The sequence below is a fragment of the Chanodichthys erythropterus genome, chromosome 13 (genome assembly GCF_024489055.1).
Source record: "Chanodichthys erythropterus isolate Z2021 chromosome 13, ASM2448905v1, whole genome shotgun sequence".
Lineage (NCBI taxonomy): Eukaryota > Metazoa > Chordata > Actinopteri > Cypriniformes > Xenocyprididae > Chanodichthys > Chanodichthys erythropterus.
Window position 1 is genome coordinate 33,757,037 of NC_090233.1, and position 20,620 is coordinate 33,777,656.

General features: G+C 36.8%; 1 protein-coding gene across 2 annotated transcripts in view; it reads left to right on the top strand.

Annotated features, from left to right (window-relative positions):
* Window positions 1-20,620, top strand: part of emid1 (EMI domain containing 1) — a 73,154-nt gene that overhangs the window by 41,957 nt on the left and 10,577 nt on the right. For both annotated transcript variants that reach the window (XR_010896983.1, XM_067407971.1), the window contains exons 4-8: window positions 9,496-9,585; window positions 10,083-10,144; window positions 10,370-10,496; window positions 16,664-16,708; window positions 18,498-18,596. Coding sequence is in view for 1 of the 2 variants with exons in the window: in XM_067407971.1 (XP_067264072.1) it covers window positions 9,496-9,585; window positions 10,083-10,144; window positions 10,370-10,496; window positions 16,664-16,708; window positions 18,498-18,596 (423 nt within the window). In the remaining variant the exon portion in view is untranslated. The remainder of the gene's footprint in view (window positions 1-9,495; window positions 9,586-10,082; window positions 10,145-10,369; window positions 10,497-16,663; window positions 16,709-18,497; window positions 18,597-20,620) is intronic.

Below are 20,620 nucleotides of genomic sequence, written 5' to 3' on the forward strand. Positions count from 1 at the left end.
TCTTATCATGGAAAAGTAATTAAAACTGAATAAAAATTTTCATTGGAGAATAGAGAGCTCATTTTTAGTAAGGAAACGTATGAAAAACAAAATCAGAGCAACACAGTCATGCTCTCTGAAGAAAACAAAGCCTTTTGTGTTCTGAGTTTACAGCCTTAATTGCTTCACTGCATCATAATTTTAAATGAAGTCCACTTTGTGGAAACTGTTTGCCAGAGAGATTTGCTGTTGCTCTAGGGTTAGAGTGAAACTTTTAACCTTAAAAGTGTCCTAGAAACAATCTTAAAGCCTGTTCACAACAAGAAAAAAATGAAAAAGTGAAGCAAACTGCAAAAGCAAAACTATGTACAGTATAGCAAAGCGCAAGAAAAAGGAGGTAGTGTTCTTTTCCTGTAAAAGATTAAAGGCTGTATGCAAGTGCACATCTGGATTCTTGTGACAGGCACACATTTAGAGGAGGGGTGATTAACTGACGCAGGATGAGTAAGAGTTGTCAGCCCGCTGACTGAGAAACACTCATGTCTGCAAGCTTTGTAGTAGTCCCATTGCATTATGGTTAAACTGTGCATCCAGACTGCTGCTGTAATGGCATATACAGTGGGGACCAAAAAGTTCAGAGATTCAAAAAATATTCCGGGAGTCTTTAAACGTAAAAATAATAAGTTAATTTTTTTATCTAAGAAAAAAAAATTCGGACACACTGACTATCTGCTTTTGACATAATGAATACGGTTCTACGGTTCTCAAGTCTTTACTCCGTTTCCATCTCAACAGTTTATGTGCAATATTTACCTTTAAAGGGGTCATATAATTCTTTTAAATGTTTTCCTTTCCCTTTAGTATGTAATGTATCTGTTTGTGCATCAAAGTAACAAAGCTCACTGGCTTCCACAAAGCGATTTATTCTATCTAACAGAGAGCACTGACCCAGACCTTCCTAAAATGCCTTGATCAAATCCAGATATTACTTCCTCAAATGTCCACGTCACAATGTGAAATATTTGCATAATGACTGTCCAAAGGCATATGCAAAGAAAGAAGGCTAGGTTTCAGTGAATTTCAGTGACTTTCAGTGAAATTGTTGTCGTCATTTTGTGGAGACGCTGTGTGTTTGGATGTGAAAGCAAAACCACTTTTGCTTTCAGAGCTTAATATGTAAGCAATAAGGTACGAGAGGCTGTATCTGTGCTGTATCGTGAATAAGTCATGGCGGAAGGGCGTTGTTCATGGCGTGCCTGTAACCCCTTCAGCGGTGACTTATTCATGATGCAGCACTAACCTCAAGTACCTTATTGCTTTTATAAAACGGTTACCAAACAATACATATATTAAATCCAGAAATATCAGTCAGTAGCGAAGACTTCTACATTGAAAAGACTGAATTGTTGTGAATACGGAACAAGACGCAACTGACAAATGCTTTGACTAGTGCTGTCAGTCACTAGACTGGGTAAACCCAGCCTGATCTGCTGGCGATTTGATTTCGCCCGGCAACTCAGTCTGAAAACCCGTACAATCATTTCTACTGCTTCTGTTACAGTTTTACGGGAACCAATCACAGACTGGCTTATCCACCATGCTCGCTATTGGCGGGTATAACACGATGACGCTAGAGAAGCGACGGCAAGCACGACCGTCAATCCAGTTCCTTTTAACCTCTCAATGATGCTGAATGACTTCTTTAGTTTAGCAAACAAATCGCTCGAGTGGGTGTAAATACCACTCACTTTCATGTTTTTTTTTTTGCACAACCTGCGAAAATGCTCGATGCCAGTTTTCGTGTCGCTCTGCAAAGTATGTCACATGGATCGTTGATCTGATTAGTTGAAGGACTATCCAATTGCATGAATAATGCTCGTTGATCACACCTCTTGTGCAGTAGAAAATACATAGAGACTCCCCAGACCAATGTTCAATTTTAAATTGAGCTTGGTCTGGTGATAGCCAGACAAGTCAGTCACGGGAAAACCCCTTAACTGTTAAAAGGACAAGATAATACATCAGACTTTTTATTATGAACATAGGACTGACCTGAAGGAAAATGCTAAATATGAATGCAGGTAATAAACTCGCTCACTCCATCTTTTTCTCACAATAATCTTCTACATAATACAGTAAGCTTCATTGAACAATATCAATTGAGAACATACAGTTTACGTTGCTAAGGGTGTTGTGTAGTGATACACAGAACCGTCGGGTGAAGCAGTCATAGCCGTGTTTTATCATGAATTAAACACAGCTAATGACCAATCAGAATCAAGGACAGGAACTAACCGTTTTATAATTATTTATAAAGCTGTTCCTGAGCACTACTACCCAAAAGTTTGCTTGTGCACAGCACATTTTACAGAGGACAGCTTCCTAAACCTGGAAGAGTACTATGCAGTTTTTATACAAAGACTGTTTACTACTGCGAAATGTTCTGCTCAAGTCCTGCTTGCAAAGTTAGTTCCGATAGATTGGCTTGATCATCCGATCATCCGATCAGGCTTGAACTGATACGGTAAAACCAATGACATTATTATTAATTGTGTGTTTACAAATGCTTTAGAAGCCTTGGAAGCTTGTGATTATGGTAAGGGGTGTTACATTTCTGACACACTTGAGGTGTTTGGCCAATCACAACTAACTGGGTCAGCTGGCCAATCAGAGAACTCAAGAGCTTTTTGGGAGGAGGGGCTGTGTAGAAATCAGCACATTTCAGACAGACTAGGAATAGAGGAGCTGCAATAATGTACAGTATGTGAAAAATTGTGTTTTTTTACATTAAAGTATGGTAACCTATTCTATTACACGTAATAATAAAAATAATGAACATAAAATAGCAGCATATGACCTCTTTAAGCTAAGCATTTATAACGTTAAAGTTTAGGACCATGAATGTATACTAGCAGCGTTTGTTCTTTGTTTTTGACAACTGGCCTGGAAACTGTGTCTAATCTGTAAGCTACTCAATATTAACTTCTTGTTTATTCAACTGTTGTATAAAGGTAGTATCTCCCTGGCAATCATGCTGTTTTTCTGAATATCAGCATGGCTGTGATTACAGCCTTGTGATATTGCTTATGCTTTAGTATTATATTACATTTTCGATTCAAATTTTTACTCATTTTATTATACTTGTGTTAAATTAGAAAAATGCTAAACTGAGGTATTTTCATTAGTGCTTTCAGACTTCTGGACCCCGCTGAATATATAAACAACAAAACGAGTTGTCGTTTACTGTTTTGTTGCAGTCAGACTTGGTCTTGAGAGTGATTAAACATGAAGTGTCTGGGAGTGTGTGAAGCCAGACTGAAGTGTGTATTTGTGTGATCATGAGGGAATGTTGACTGATGAGGTGAGACGCATGCATGTAGGAGGTGAGTTCGCCCCCCTCGCCTTCAATTCCCTCCGTCATTCCCTCTCTCCGTCTGTTCTAGCTTGGCTTCGGTCTGTTCCAAGACCTCCAAGGCTACACCCAGTATTCATTATATGTTTTTGGTTCAGGTGTGTGCTGCTTTTTGCATATACATCGCCCAATATTTCACCCAAAAATGAGAATTCTGTCATCATTTACTCACCCTCAAGTTGTTCCAAATCTGTATGATTTTCTGTGGAACACAACAAAAAATGCTTTTTGTCCATACAGTGAATCTGGTCTAATTTTGTTTTGTACCCTATGTACTTTCATTGTTCTTTACAAATGTCTTTTGTGTTTTGCAGATGAAAGAAAGTCAGGGATGGGATGTTTCTTGAAGTTGTGGCTTAATGTCCATACAGCTTGAGGTTGAATATGAACATCAGCGGTCACTTTCGACCTTGAGCTATATGGGCCTTATTTTGAAGAGCTCAGAAACAATGTAGTCTGTGTGGAAGAGAGAGAGAGAGAGAGAGAGAGAGAGAGAGAGAGAGAGGTCCCCACTCTATCTTAAAACACAGAGTGCTTTCTCAGCACAAGCGACTCCCTGTAGACTTGACATTCTATAGGGTGGATCTTATGAAAAGTGAGCGAGCATGACTTAAACTTCTCCATCCCACACACACTCACACCCCCATGCAGACATACACACCCACCTCACCTGCTTTCATCACTTCCACCTGGTCTCTAATGAGCTTGTGGTGCTGAGGGCAGCAGTCTTCACTGACAGAGATGGATGGAGAATTCTTAATTTTCCTGTTATTTCTCCATTCAGCTACAGCTGTGTGTTCGGCCAGCCTCATTTCTCCTCTCTACTTTACTCAGAGTTTAATCAGGTTAAAGAGATCCTCAGTTTAGTTTGAGTCCAGTTGTTCTCTAAACCTTGTTGTCTTTGTAAACTCGATTTGGATGTGGTCTTGTTTTAGATCTTCTAATGGATCTAGACTCTCAAAACTGATTCTAGTTCAGTATTAAGGGTATTCCTTACTGAATTTACCTTGCTGTGCAATCGGTGGCACCTGACTCTTTAAACAGGAGACTGTACCACCCATAGTGAAGTTAAAAAATATATACTTTTTTTTATATATACATTTTAAATGTATTTAAAAAAACAATTAAAATTTAAATATATAGTTTTTCAGTGTGTTATTTCATATTTATTTTGTTTTCTTTACAAAGATTTGCAAATGAAACTGGAAAGTAGTTTTATATTTATTAAAAACAGAAAGAAACTCTTTCTGACTTTTGTTTGAAATATGGGAAATCCTTGTTATTGAGCCCTTTTTAGGACTGGGGTTAGCGGATTTCCCCTCCGTTCTTATCAGCCTCTAATTTCCCTGTTGTTTTAGTAGTTAATGGTTAAGATTAGGTTTAGAATGGAAAACTGGTTGGGAGCCACTGCAAACCTGGGGCCAGCTTCACGAAAATCTTTTTAAAAAAGAAAAAAAGAGAGAGTGTAAGACAGCCCAAGAAATACATAATGAGCACAAAAGAATGCGAATCACGGCTGAATCTTCTTGAGACAGGCTCTTTTAAAACAACGATTTTAATTTGACACAGCACAAAAACATGACACTGAGTGATTAACTCCCATCAAGACCGCACACTCACATGCAAATATCTTCTTTTACCAACTTGCAAATACTTTATTTCACCAACGTTTTGGCAAAAACATTGGTGAAATAAAGTATTTGCAAGTGAATGTGCAATCATATCTCCTTTATACAGACTTCACAGTACATGTCCACGTAGGCTACTAGTAGTAATATGTATTATATTTAGCTAGCTAGTGTTATGTTGTAATGCTTACTATTTGAAACAACCCAATAAATTCATCTTACATTTGGGTATTTATCCTAACTTAAGTTATTTATGATTATTTTTAAGAACATTCTTTTCGAGAATATGAAAACTTCTTAAATTTTATCTTAAGAACAATCTTAAGAAATGTTTTCTTGGCCCGGGTTAAGCCTTTGTTCAATTAGGATATTTTTAGCTTTTATAAACGTACACTATAAAAAACATTACTGGTGTGCATCTTGAGACAAAACAATGGCTCAAACATATTTTAAGATATGTCAGTGCAAGTTACTTTCAGTTAAAACAGCTCAAACATGCATTTTAGTCTAGGACTAGCTTAAGCCTTGTCTGTGAAACCAGGGGCTTATCTTTTTTCTTAAGTCAGAAAATAAGAAATTGGCAGTTTTGGCAAAAATTGTATTCTTAAGAAAAAATTGGCAAAAATTGTATTCTTAAGATTGTTTCATGAATCTGGCCCCTGGTTGGCAACCACTGCTCTAGAGGATGAACTTTCTGTGCCGTCCTGTGACAAAGTGCGCCTAGGTTTATTTTTATCTTGAGAGGAGTATTAAGGGCTGACTTTGGGCCATTAATAAATCCAGGGCTAAGGAAGGAACAATATTCCTGTGAATTATAGTGACCCACTGCATACTGACAATTCACCAGGCACACACATTTCCTCAGCTGCTTGTATCAATAGTCTTTCATCAGTAATGTCATCGTCCTAATGCCCTTAACCTGAGACTGAACAGAATGATCTCTGTATGGTGGCTCTCTTTCTGTCCAGTGTTTAGAAAGATGTAGACTCAGCTGTATGAGATTAGTCAACAGTAATACCAGTTGTTTTAATGGACAGTTTGTCAAAATAAGTGCACCCACACTTAACTAAACACATCTGTATCCCCACACACTGCATCATAACTCAGGCCTCAGATGCATACACACACATAAACGCTAGGCGCTTCCTTCCACAAACTTCTCTAATTGTATATAAGCTGATAAACAGGAAAACCTCTCAGGATAAATACTCCCACACTTCATGCTGTTCCTGAAGGCAAAAAGAGAATCGACTGTCTTTTTTCAGTGCTGGGGATACTCTTTCCCCTCTGTGATATTTTAGTCAAATGAACTTGCTGATAACCCTATCCAGCATTTTCCCAAGCATCTTAACAGGAAGTGACCTCGTAATGGTGTTAAGAGCTTCCAACCCTTGAACTATCTAGCATACGGGCACACACACACATTCACATGCGCCTCTTCTGACCTCTCAGAGCCTAGAGAGTTAGATTGTATTACATGCTCTGATGTCACCTTCACCTCTGCCCCTTTAAGACTCTGAGGGAACTTGGTTATTAAAAACCTGCTGATAAAATCGACGGCTGCTCCCACCTAGTATACATCTACACACACCCAGGGGTCAGAGGTCAATCTCTCCCACATTTGCAGGTTGACGTGACTCTTGGCACTCGTAAGGTGAAGTATATTAATAGTTCAAGTAGGGATATTACAAATCTAGGGGTGGATGGACTCTCACTCAGCTCAGTATTCTTATGATGAACGTAAACTTTGAGCAACTATACTGATTCATATCCTAAATGTAATCTCTCTCATATATATATATGTGTATGTACAGGATTTACATTTAAATATAGATTTTGATTTGTTTTAAAGGGTTAGTTCACACAAAAATGAAAATTCTGCCATCATCTACTCCCTGTCTCTTTCGTAATCCACACACAAAAGAAGATATTTTGGGGAATACCAGGCTGTTTTGTTTCCCATAAAACAAAAATAAACACTAAGCAGTGGCTGTTTAGTTCTAAAAATGACCCAAAAAAAAAAAAGCGTCCAAACGTAAATCAAAACTGGTGTATTTTTGTGGACAAAAGTTTGACAGCCCCTTGTCCCTACATGCATTTGTTCTATGGAAAAGAGTGCTGTGGACAATATTCAAAATGTCTCAGTTTGTTCCACAGAAACACTTTTTGGGGTGAACTATCCAGCCAGTGTTATTGCTGAGAGATGGAAGGTTATTAGTATTTAGATGTGATTAGTATAGCTTTTTGTGTAGAGTTGCATTTGGAAAAAGACTTGGTTAGAGAGGTGGAAAAGTCTATATTTTAAAATCACAAGGCCATTTGGAACAAAACAATCATCAGAGAAGTGCATTATGGGAAATTTCCTTTCTGTCTCCTCCACACATACAAAAAGTAAATCAAGAGAGGTTCCTGAAGGGAACATTTACCTCAGGTTTCATGGTTTAACTGCAGAACTGTAACCATTCCCTTCTCTCCGCTGGTGAGGTTTATTTAACACAAAACATTTTGTCTACCTCTTTGAATTCTGTTTTGACCAAGACTGGCAGTTAAACCCAATGAAAAAAATCTAAAAAAGTGTCTAATATTTATTTTTTATTGCGGTATCTGTCTCACATCCTGATCTTGGCCATTAATTTTTCACTCTGTGATTCAAAGACTGAGATTCTTTTACCAGGTCTGAGAACAAGGCAGGTGCCACTTTATTAGTTCTGGTTCTGCTGCCGCTGTGGTTTAGCAACATCAGACCCGTTGAGCAGACTTCCTGTCCCTAGCCAGTAATGAAGCTCTGAACTGGGTCAGTTGTTTATGTCTGGAGCACCTGAGCTAGCCACAGTCTTCCTAATATAAGAGATGTTTGCTGAAGTAATCTGAATCAGGTCAGTCTAGGGAGCATTAAAACTTCTCACTACCTTGAAAAAAGAGATAGAAAAAGAGAAAGAAAGAGAGGAGTTGGGGAATATGAATTGAGGTCTATTTGAACGGCACAAGGAAACCATTGTTTTTAAATTGAGTCTCTATCTTCTGTCTGCCAAAAGTAACCTTGTCCTCCTCAAGATCACTATGAAGATAGAGAAAAACTGTCATAAAATGATTTAATGTAAGCCCAAATTAAACATATAATACCCAAAGATGAGTTTCTCTCATGAAAAACAATTCCAGGTTTCTTCCTCCGCATTTGTATCCTGTTCAGCCCACCCCTGTGGACCCTTCTCCTCGTGCCAGGGTTCTGTGTGGGCTTACCTGTTAGGGAGGCCCCTCTGTGCCTTTCCTGTCTCTGCAGATATGAAGCAGCATTATTAGTGCTTTTCAGAGCGTAACTATCCCTATACAGAGTAAAAGGCATGAGTTACATACATACTGCTGCTTGCTTGGCTTCTAATTTGATCCGGACAGAGAGATTCTATAAAAAAAGAAAAAGAAAAAAAGGTTGGTTTCTAACTGTAATAGGTGATCTGTATTCTTTTGTATGTTTGGGTAGGTTTGCTTTATTTTAGTTCTGTTTCCTGTGTGTTTAGTTAGCTACTTTGGTTATTTATTTTTTGATTTTGATTTTTTTTTTTTTTTTTTTTGCACCTGATGATCATCATGTTTCACTGGGTTGTTCTGTTCTTGATCGAGTGTTTTGTGTTCCTGTGTTCCTGTGTTAAAATAAACAAAGACTGCTGAGTATAGATCCATTCATCTCATCTTTATTTTGCAGTCCAGCTGTGACTCTAACAAAGGGCACATATGTGCACACTTGGATATTTTGATATTACATAATTATTCATGATGATTTCCATACTTAAAGTGGCTCTAAAGTACAGCACTTGAATTTGCATAAAATTTCATTGAATATATAAACTATTTAAACCAGCTAAATATCAAGTAGTGTCTATTGTCTGAAAAAAAAAAAAAAATGCTAGACATAACTTCTCTTTTCTTGCTATTTTTGCAATATCACACAATCCTAGCAAAGTGACTACAGGTGTAGTTCATCACATTAACTGTGAACACATTCCACTAATGTTAACCAGAACACATTAATTATGAACAGTATATGTATTGTTTAACTGTAAAACTGGAAACCTTGTAAAATAAAATGTACTTTTTGAAAGTTTGTGGTTTTTAAGATTTAAAAAAAAAAAAAATGTTGTTGTTAATAAAACATTTATTTGATAAAACATACAGTAAAAACAGTAACATTGATAAAAAGCAATACAAACTATTTCTATTTTAATATATTTTAAAGAGTAATTGTGATGACAAAGCTGAATTTTCAGCGGCCATCACTCCAGTCTTCAGTGTCACATGGTCCTTCAGAAATCATTCTAATATACTGATTTGGTACTCAAGAAACATTTCTTATGTGGTATATACACAGCATTTTTACGGTGTTTGTTTCTTTAAAAAAAAAAAAATGTCACTACTATACAATAGATGTATTGTCAAAAATGCTTCTTGTCTTCACCTTTCCAATTGTATCTCTATATGCAGGATCATCAAGTAACCTGGTCGCCCAGGAGGCTGTAAGGAAACAGGCTACATTTCTGAAACATGCTGCTAAAACAGGAGAACAGGTCTCGAGTAAGAATCAAACCTCTAATTTCCATTATCAACTCGAAATATGCTCTACTTCGGCAATGAAAAAGCCCAATAAAGACAAAAGCGTTCATAAAACACCTTAAAAGCAACTTGTCCATCTGGAATGGTTATAAATTGTACCCAAGGCCCTTTGTTGCAAGACTTAATGATGTAACCAGCTTGTAAGAGTAAACAGCCCACTCACGTAGGCCATTTTGAGTTTGCATGTGCAGTTCCTGGTTCTTTCTAACAGCACCATTTCTGACTGATTCCTAATTAGTTTTTTTCAGCATGCACATTTAATTTATCCTTAGCCAAAAACAATAACAAGTGCTGAAGAGATTCATGCAGAAAACTTTGTAAACACCACAACTCTTTAAAAAGAATTGACCTTGGAAGGGACACTGTGAAAGCTGTTATTGATCTACAGTAATTGATTATGACTTGTCTCTTTTTCTCTGTCCCCCACTTTTTCTTTATCTATTGTCCCTCTCTCTTAGACTGTCTGAATTGCAGTCGTATCACTGCCCTCACAGATCGTGTGAGCTCTCTAGAGGCCAAGGTAAAGTCACATCTTTCACTCTGAGCTTCTTTCAGGGGGAAATTCACTAAAAATGAATTGTCCAGTGTCCACTGATAGCTTTGTTTATTTGTACCTCGGTGTTTTATGATGCGGTGTCCTCATTACTCCAGTCCTCCATTATCATTCAAACAATCCCCATTTAACATTGTTTGATCAATCACCCTTTATGCCTTCCTTTTCTCTTCCTGTCGCTCTTTCTCCCAGGTTCAGCTTCTTACCGTTCCTGCCTCCAACTCTCATCGACAGACGGAGTTAAAAAATGAACACGATTCCTCCTCCCTGATGGGGGCGCCACCCGCTAAAGGTGCTCCTGGGGCTCAGGGTCCTGCAGGTATGTTTATCTCTTTGTATTAAAGTGATCTAGATCTCAGATCTAAGACTGCATGTGAAGCATGAATTCCTGTTCCGTTGATTTTAATGGAGCAAAAATTGATGTTCTTTGGACAAAAGGCAACTTTCCCTGTATTTCAAACAGTAGAGCATTGCCCTTTAATGCCAGAGTCAAGGGTTCAAGGCCACACATTTGGCCACTTTAATGCCAGAGTCAAGGGTTCAAGACCACACATTTGGCCACAGCTAAGATCAAATCTTTTTGCAATGTATTCATGATGACTCTGCAGCACTGGATCCATTTACATCCAGTAAAGGAGAAAACTTTATTAGCCAATAAGCATGTGGAGATAATCCCATTCTCTATAACAATAATGATAATCCCAGAACCCACCTACTTTCCATTTATCTCCCCGCACAGATGTTGTGGATTTCACTGTGAAGAGATTAGAGTAGATTTAAGTAGTGTGTGTATTGGACGGTGTGAGCGCTGATGGTGGTGGGTGTTTTTTGGGGCAATGCCATGATGCTTGTGGCTTTGAATCGCACCAATTCATTGCTAGTTTCCATAGAGATGTAGTACTGAAACATTAAAGAGGCTTGTGAAGATTAAAAGGGGCTAATTGTGTAGTAAAAACTGTAGGACTGCACTTGACACTGTGTCACAGATGTCATTTCCACCAGCCAGACTGCTGGCAATAGAGCACAACAGTAACCGCAGACTTTTTAAGCAGCCTTTGTTCTGTAAATAGTTCCTCATTCAGTTTCACTGTAAGAATATTGACAAATTTTAAGCTAAGGACTCCCAAATAAGATGATCTCCTCCCTAAAATAAAAATCATCACTTCAGTGTCTCATAATCTTTCAGAATTCATTTTAATATCCTGATTTGGTGCTCAAGAAACATTTCATATATATATATATATATATATATATATATATATATATATATATATATATATATATATATATATATATATATATATATATATATATATATATATATATATATATATATATATACACACACACACATATATAACACTGTGTTTTTAATAGGTGAAAAAGTGTAATATTATACAGTTAAATAATTGACTTTTATATTGGTGTTGTACTCAAGCCAAAGAAAATTATTCAAATATTAAACTGGAAAATGTTGACTTTGTATTTTTTTTCTACCCTCGTTTAAAGGGTTAGTTCACTCAAAAAATAACATTTTGTCACCATTTACTCACCCTCATGTCATTCCAAACCAGTAAGACTTTTGTTCATCTTCAGAACACAAATGAAGAATGAAAATCTTACAGGTTTGGAACAACATGAGGGTGAGTAATTAACGACATAATTTTTATTTTTGGGTGAAATTACCCTTAAAGAGTAATATTAGATGTATAAACCCACTGTGAAAGATTTTCAATTCAAATTTATTAGTATAGAAAACAAAGAAGAAAAAAACAAAGGCAAAGAATTTAATGGAAGTGCACTGTCACTGCTGTGCTCATTTCTAGTGTCCACAGTAGCCCTTCTCTGATTGGTGGATCTCTCTTTAGGATCATGGATAGTGTTGTTGTCCCATCTCTCCCTCTGATGACATCAAATCACACTTTTCGAGAATGATGAATCATCTCTGTCAGTTTATGTATGTCAGCACTATATGAAGTGCATCCTTCGTGCAGAAAGACATCCTTTTTGGTAGTTAATACCCATTCCTTAATTCCCCTTACCCACTCTATGGCTATCCCTCGCTGTTAGTGTTCAATCCTATCATCACTTGAAATGTGGGAGAGATAAAGAGACGGGTCCTCAGAGATTTCCAAAATGACTAGACAGACTGTTAAGAAAAATCCGGAAAACCCTTGTCGCTCTTTTGCAGGTTTCCTCCTCCCTTTGCTGACTTGGCAAAACTATTCAGCAAATCGAGCGCAATTCAGTTCTTTCCACACAGAACATTGAATAGATTTGTTGCCCACAAGTTCTTTACCTCAGTGCAAAGTCAATCCTAAATCCATTCGAGATACCACAGCCATGAAGGATTGTGGTGGAAGGATGAGGCATAAATTACCCTTGAGGGGATTATTTCCATGTGCTGGTTAGACAGATGGAGAGAGTGAAAATGAAACTGGTGCTTCCATGGCAGGAATGAGCATTTGTGTGGAGCTCTTAAACTGTGTGTGCTGTGCAAGGCCATCACTAAAATGCACAATTATTGCTTTAGCCCAAATGAAATAATAAAAGTTGATGTAAATCAGACATAGTGATATTAGTAATGCGGTATATTGCAATAACATGCACAGTATTGTTATAGTGGGCATTTTAAAATACTGTGAATAGTTGTAGGTACCTTATTATCCAAATTGTTTAGATTTTTATAATGCACATTAGTAAAATTGTATATTCTGCATAACAGGCTGAATGAAAATGCTAAAGGCCTGTTCACACCAAGGACGATAACTATAAAGATAATGATAAAGATATAGTTCTAAAAATCGTAAATTCTTTTTAAAGAAAGAATAGCAGAGTTCACATCACAGCTATCACAACGATAATGGCACAGAGAAATTATATAGTTGGAATCACTTTTCAGTATTTTATTCAGCTGATGAACGATGAAAACATTGACAGCCAATCAGAATCCATCCTGCTGTAACGAGCTTGAGCATTTAAAATGACAGACATGTACGCGCTTAGAATAAACAGAACAATATCATCCTCTGGTGTGGACGCTGATAATAGTTATCTTTATAGTTATCGTTCTCGATGTGAACAGGCCTTAATTCACTCTCTGACAACTGGTGACACTTATGGAAAAACAGAATAACCCAGTTTTTTATTCACTGTGAATTGTCAAAGAACAGCAAATCATATTTATTTTCAAACATTTGTGTACACATTTAACTAAAACATGCCAGACCAGAAAAGATTTCTAGATATTGATTGAAAACAGTTCTTTGTTATTGGTTTTTATAGTTCTGTTCTTTTGCATTGCAATCTGTTTGAAACATTTGTTTACTCTATACATACATTTTATTGTATTAAAATGTTCAAGATTAATTTTATTATTTGAAAAAAAGTTATTAAACTTGTTATTAAGAAGACAACATTTAAAGTTTCTTTTCAATCTGATTTTGTAATGTCAATAACATGATAATACTTTTATATCATGATAAAAGTGCAGCAATTATTGTAATATTAAAACATATTACATTACATGCCTAATGTAAATAGACTTACTTGTTAGCTTTAATTTGCAAACAAGCAACACAACTATAAGACATGTTGTCTTTGTAATAATTTATATCTTTTATCTCATCTCATTCAATTTATACTTCACTACTTACAACTTAAAAGCATAAATATATAAACACTAAAATATAATTTATTTTACAGTGGCAGTGTAAATTCAGCTGCGGTGCAGTGCCAGAGCAGTGTGTTTTAGACAACCAGCTTTGAGTGAAAATGAAGGTAGAGCGGACCCTGGTTTCCTGCTGATGTGTTCCTGGCTCTTAGCTCGCCCAGCCTGTTTTCAAGTGAGCAGTCATTGGCAAGCAGTCATTGGCAAGCAGGATGCTTGGGGTAGGGCGTTAGTTTGATCAAGCTGAGCACGAAGCCATACCCTATTCTCCTGCACTGTTAGACCTTGCCGGGCTTTTTTACAGTAAAAAACTGGCAACACTGTTGCCAGTAATTTACTGTTGATTGTACAGTTATTTACTGTAATCTATAGTGTGTTACTGTAAAGATACCATGCACTAAATTAAAAGTCGTGTTACCTCATTTCATTTGCAGAAATCATCTGCCTCAAATTGTCAGAGTGACATTTAAATTTACAAACTAATATTTATTATATGTTAATAATATGAGAATATCATTACTATGAACGTATTTCATTAGAGTTCAATACAAACATTTTAAACAAAAAGATTTTCACTGCACCAACAACTACACAGTCACCATCTGTTAAATAAAACAACATGCAGCATATCACCAATGTCTCTTGATCTTCTCCTGAACCTAAGCACAGGCTCTACTCTTCAGCACAATGGTGACCTGCAAAACTCAATTTTACAGTAAACAGTGTTTCCAGTACATAACAGTTTTTTAACTAACAGTTTGTAACTGTTAAATTACATTTTGTGGGTGTGTCTTTTTATCTTACACCTTTAACCCTTTCAACCCCACAGAAACATCCTCTAGTGTCCACAATACAGAGTAAAAGTAACATTGATGCTGCATTGCAGTGAGATAATTAAGTTTATATTTAAGTGATGATTGAGCATTAATGATGAACACCTGCTGTTAACAAGCAGAACCACTGAAAAGAGGAACAAGAACAGAATAAATACGAGCAGAAACTACACTGTAAATTCGAACAAGTTCAGTTTACTTAAAAAAAGTTTGGAAACCGATTGCCTTATTTTTGCAACGCAAACGTAAAGGGAAAACTGAAGTTAAGTTAATAATCTATTAAAAGTAAAGAAATCTAACTCTTCTCAAGTAAATTAAGTAATAAATATCAAGTTAGTTTAATGTCAATTCTAGTTAACATGCTCTAGAATATTTACTAATCTTACTTAAGATTTAATAGTAAGATTACACAAGAAATTCCATTTAACTAACAGTGTTATATTGTGTTCTGCAAACATCTTAAATACTATTATTCTCAACATAGCAGGAGCTCAAAATATTTTATACATTATAAGGACTTATATATTCTCCTAAATAACTGAAACGTTGCTTGTTCGTACGCTGTTGAATCACAGATATAGTACAATCAATAAAGATAAAATACCCATTAAATTAAAGACTAGTCACTGAAATAGATCAGTGAATTAAACAAGTCCAAGATGATTACAGAATCATCACAACAACCAAACACCTGATCAACGTTATGTTGGCCTTTTCCTGCCATAACAAATGTGTTTTATAAACAGCAGCCAGAGAAAACTAATGTAAAAGATTCAAGAGCCCAACTAAAGCAGACACTTGTCACCACGATGGTGACTGCAAACTTCAATTCATTTTTATTTTCAATAAAACAACATCCATATCTGTTAATTCTCAACAAGGACTTCTGTACATGTATGAAAAAAATAATGTCAAACTGGTATGACACTGAAGTCAGTTGTAGTTCTTGTGTTTCTGCTCGTGTCATTTTTCTGGTCTTGTTTCTCTATCCTTCAGTGATTCTGCTTATCAGGTGTTCATAAAGTTTCTTAATTCACTCACTTTTTTCATTCACTCACTCTGTCAAGTGGACTATATAGTGAACTAATGTAGGGAATAGTGAATGAGAGTATAGGGTGTAATTTAGAACACAGCCTCTGAGTGTTGACTTTGAGCATTGTTAACTCACAGTATATTCCTGTAGGCTATTTTCTCAAAGAGGACAAATATTACCCAGAATTCAGTGTTTTCTACAGTATATTACTGTTTTAATGGAAAATGGTTTGTTACTGTCAGAATTTGGCTGTTTTTCTACAGCAAGGTGCACAGTGTGCACATCAATCAGGATTTCAGGGAAGCTGAATGTTAATCTGTGTGGGGCTTTTTCCATGTCCAGTGGGGTTGTCTATCATAAGATATCCCAGAAGAGAAAGGCAAGGAGGTTCACATTTCCATCTCCTTTTTCTCCTTGCCTGGTTGCTGATATAGATCTAAACTACAAAGTTTTTGTTGTCCTCTTCAGGGACAGTTTTTGTAACACAACAGGTTGTTGGATGTGCGTTACTCTTAAATACAGTCACCATGTTACGGCAACAGAAATGGTGTGGTTGTGTTCATGGCCAGTTGCTTGGTGGGAGAGAAACATGAGATTTTATTTTATCATCAAGTCTTTTAGGGGGAGAATAACATGAGTGATTGTGTAAATATATTGATGTATCAGTTCATAAATTATTCCTTTTGGGAATCCTGTCTCTGCAGTGATGTCACAGATGATGATCTCACATGATGAACTCAGTGTTATTTAGACTGTGTCTGCCAACAGGCACTTCACAGATCCACTGATTTTTATCAGGCTGTGGGATTGTTCCAATGACAGGCCTGGAAGATACTTTAGTGTAGAAGATTGACATTTTTATAGACTAGAGCAGAAAGTGCTTTAAAAAGAGCTGGATAATCATTTTAGTACTTCCTGTTTCACTGTACATTTGTGTGTGTTTGTCCCAGGTCCACAGGGCGAGAGAGGCCAGGACGGCTTACCTGGTAAAGATGGTGAGTTGTTTTATGCCTTAGTCTTTTCACTATTCGGTTCAATCTAAAATACACTCACAAACACACATACAGACTTCTGCAAACTTACAGTTGAGGTCTGCTGCCCAACCTTGATTCATTCATTTAGTTTGTAAGGACTGGGCAGAACCTTTCTAAAAGGTTTCCCTTGATTAATACATGCATAAAACAGGAAATGATGTAGACCTTCTTAAAGAGACAGAGTCGTCAGAGACAGTGACTTAAACAGTTAAAATACTTTCAAAAAATCTTATTTTGTGTTTTGCAGAAGGAATAAAGGCATTCAGGTTTGTTTGTTTATTTGCAATGACATGACGGTGAATAAATTATGGCAGAACTAACCTTTTGAGCGGTACAGTCCCACATATGGGATTTAGAATGTTCAGTGACGTCACTTAACTGCTAGATTCAAACTGTGCTTTCGCGCTTTGGCTGACGCAGAGCCAGAGACGTGTTTTAGTCATATCAGATACACATAGTGTAAGTAACTATAAAGTTTACTCTATTCTTCTCCCAATTCACCGGCTACTCACTTACATGTATTTCGGGAGAAACTGATGAATTCACGTGCTGTAAATGAGAGGACTCTCTGAACTGCGGCGCAAACAAACATGGCGGCACCCGTCTTGTGTTGTAGATCAAGATCATTTATAAAGGTTTTTAAATGACAAAACACACTCACTTACACATATTTGAGAACTGGAATATCAAATAGTTGATGACATAAGCAATGTATTTGTGATGTATGTGACAAGCATGACGCGTCAGCATGGAAACAAAAAGGGGAAACGTTCTAAAATAATGGTCACGTTAAAAAAACTCACTCCTGGGGGTCAGCCTGAATATTTTAAACTTATGCATGAAAGGGATAAAATTTTGGGGTGAACTATCCCTTTAAGGGTGTGTTCACACTGGGCAGGTTTGGTTCTATTAAAACGAACTCTGGTGCAATTGCTCTGTTAGTGTGGTTCATTTGAATAAGTGTAAACGTTGCTATCCGAACCTTGATGCGCACCAAACAAGCGGGCTGGGACCCCTGAAAAGGGGAGCTTCCAAATGAACTCATGGTGTTTGAGTGAAATATGAATGCAACACAGACTATAGACATGTAAACGAACCAAAATCAGGACATGATGTCACAAGATGCGACCCTAAAATGTAGAGAATGCTCAAACATACCTGGTTTTTCCTTGTCATAGGAGCTACGTTTCCCATTACAGTTCAGTACAGGCTTCGGAAACACCATCTCCTTGCAGCAGATCTTTGTTTGTGTGCAACGAAGGAATTCCTGTCACTGTTTTTACTCCTTTACACATTTTATAAGCTCTTTATGAGTACTGAGCTGGTAAAAATACAATCATATGTACGCACATACAAAAAGTGCATTTAGCCTAGCACACAGCATTGTTTTGGATGTTCAATAAGTTCCGTATATCTCATTAAAGCTGTTTTTTGCATCTTTAGGATCTGTGTTAAAAATGATAGTTTGAACGCTAGGCGAACCAGGACTAAATGTTTCATTTTCTTTTTTGGTTCGAACCAAAGAACCAAGAGATCTGAATTTCATGTGTGAACACACCTTAAGAAGGTCTTCATCAAAGCTCAAGAAGTGTAAAGTATAGTAATTTGCACAATCTGGGTCTACTCACTCTGAGAGGGGGAAAAAAGAACTTCAGGTTAGAGAACGACCTAATGATCAGACATATTTGGTAACTATCTCTTTTATGCTTCTGTAGACCTTGCACATTACACATGTTCTCTGTATCTGTAGGTAAACCAGGTTCTCGAGGTCTGCCAGGACCCAAAGGAGAGGCGGGTACCAGAGGTCCATCTGGGGCTCCAGGGTCTAAAGGAACAGCTGGTCCTCCAGGTACTTTGAACAAATCAAGTCCACAACACTATCACAGGATTCAGAGATCACAGAAATCACTCTATGTCCTATTAACACATCTCATGTTGTTGTCTACTGTACAGATCAATTGAGGAGCACAGAAATGGCACATTCAAAAAAATCTTAGTTTTAGAATCCCAAAAGCTGTATTCATACATCAGTTTATATAATTGTATCCATTTAAAACAGAGACGTGCTGACCTGTGTCTTACAAGAATGTGGTTTCTCATCATGCTGACTTTTCTGCCATAAGAGGCACCATATGAAGACATTGACGAGTCAGCATTGAGCCCAAAGTCCACTTGCCAAAATATTTGTGATTGGACCACATTGTAAAAAATCCTTTTTTGTTCACAGCGTGTAGTGCTGTGCTAGGGTTTGCCTAAAAACACACACACACAGGCACACACACATGAACTAACATATGTATCGCTTACCCCAAGACTCAAAGATAGTACAGAATTTAGTACTGTTATAATATTTTAAACATGGCCACAGGTATGAAGGGTCTTTTACCCGAGCCATGACTGACTGAAGGGGCTTTAAATGACCCTAGGTCCTATGGAGGGGCTCCTCAGCCATGTGAATCCAATCTAAAGTGAACATGAGATATGTATACAATACTTGATTCTTATTTCTTCCATATGTTTGCCATCGTATTGTTTTTCTTGGATTTACCATTTTCTTTACGCCTTCATGTCATGCACAATGAACTGTGTCTGATTGCTGTATTCTCTCAAAAGAGGTATGTTTAAATAAAGTAAGATAAATCTAGAGGAAAATAACGTCAAGGTAACTGACATGACATACTTTATTGACATGCCCTGCGGTGTGACGAGCTATACTTCATCTAAAACTATTTTCAATAGCATTTTGATCATTCTTTTGTTTGCAGTTTTATGACCTCATAGTACTTGAGAGACTACATGGACTTATTTGCATTTTTAAGTATTTGTATTTTTGAAAATGCATTTATCACTCCAAATGACTTTTAAAATGAACTGGTTAATCTAAATAGGTTATTGTAAAAATTGTGAAATTTTTTCGGCCGTGACTTATTCACTTATTCACGATACAGCACTAGCCTCGAGTACCTTATTGCTTTTATAAAACGTTACAACACAATACAAATATTAAAGCAAAAAATATGTATCAATGCAACTTTGAAGTAAATTTCACTAAAAGCCTTCTTTCCACCAGAAAAAAAATAGTGCCTGACCATGAACAGCAACAGAAGTTACATTATTACGCCATTAGATGGCGGCAAAGATGGTCTTTAGGAGTGTGTCAGTCAGTAGCGAAGACATTTATATAGAAAAGACTGAATTTTTGTGAACACGGAACAAGACGCAACTGACAAATGCTTTGTCTAGCGATGTCAGTCATGGGAAAACCCCTTGACTTTTAAAAGGACAAGATAGTACATCGAACATTTTTATTATGAACATAGGACCGACCTGAAGGAAAATGCTAAATCTGAATGGAGGTAATAAACTCGCTCACTCAATCTTTTTCTCACAGTAATCTTCTACATAATACAGTAAGCTTCTTTGAACAATATCAGTTTACGTTGCTAAGGGTGGTTACTAAGGGTGTTTTGTAGTGATACACAGAACCGTTGGTTGAAGCGATCATAGCCGTGTTTTATAGTGAATAAAACACAGCTATTGACCAATCAGAATCAAGGGCTGGAACTAACCATTTTATAAAATCATATAAATATCATGTATAATATATATCATGTAAATCATATTTTTGGCTATTGAGAGTCTTTGTGATTGTTTTTACTCTTGACTCAACAGAATACCGGTCTACGCAATTCCTGTTGAAGGGAAACAGGACATCCTCTTTACATGATGCTCTTACATACACACAATGAACTGTTATTCACTCAATTAGCATTCCACAAAGCAACAGAGACTCCACATGTGACCTGTGCTGTGACACTAATGAATTTTGTCCACTGTTAAGGCTGTTTATTTGCACATGCTGTCTACATTGTT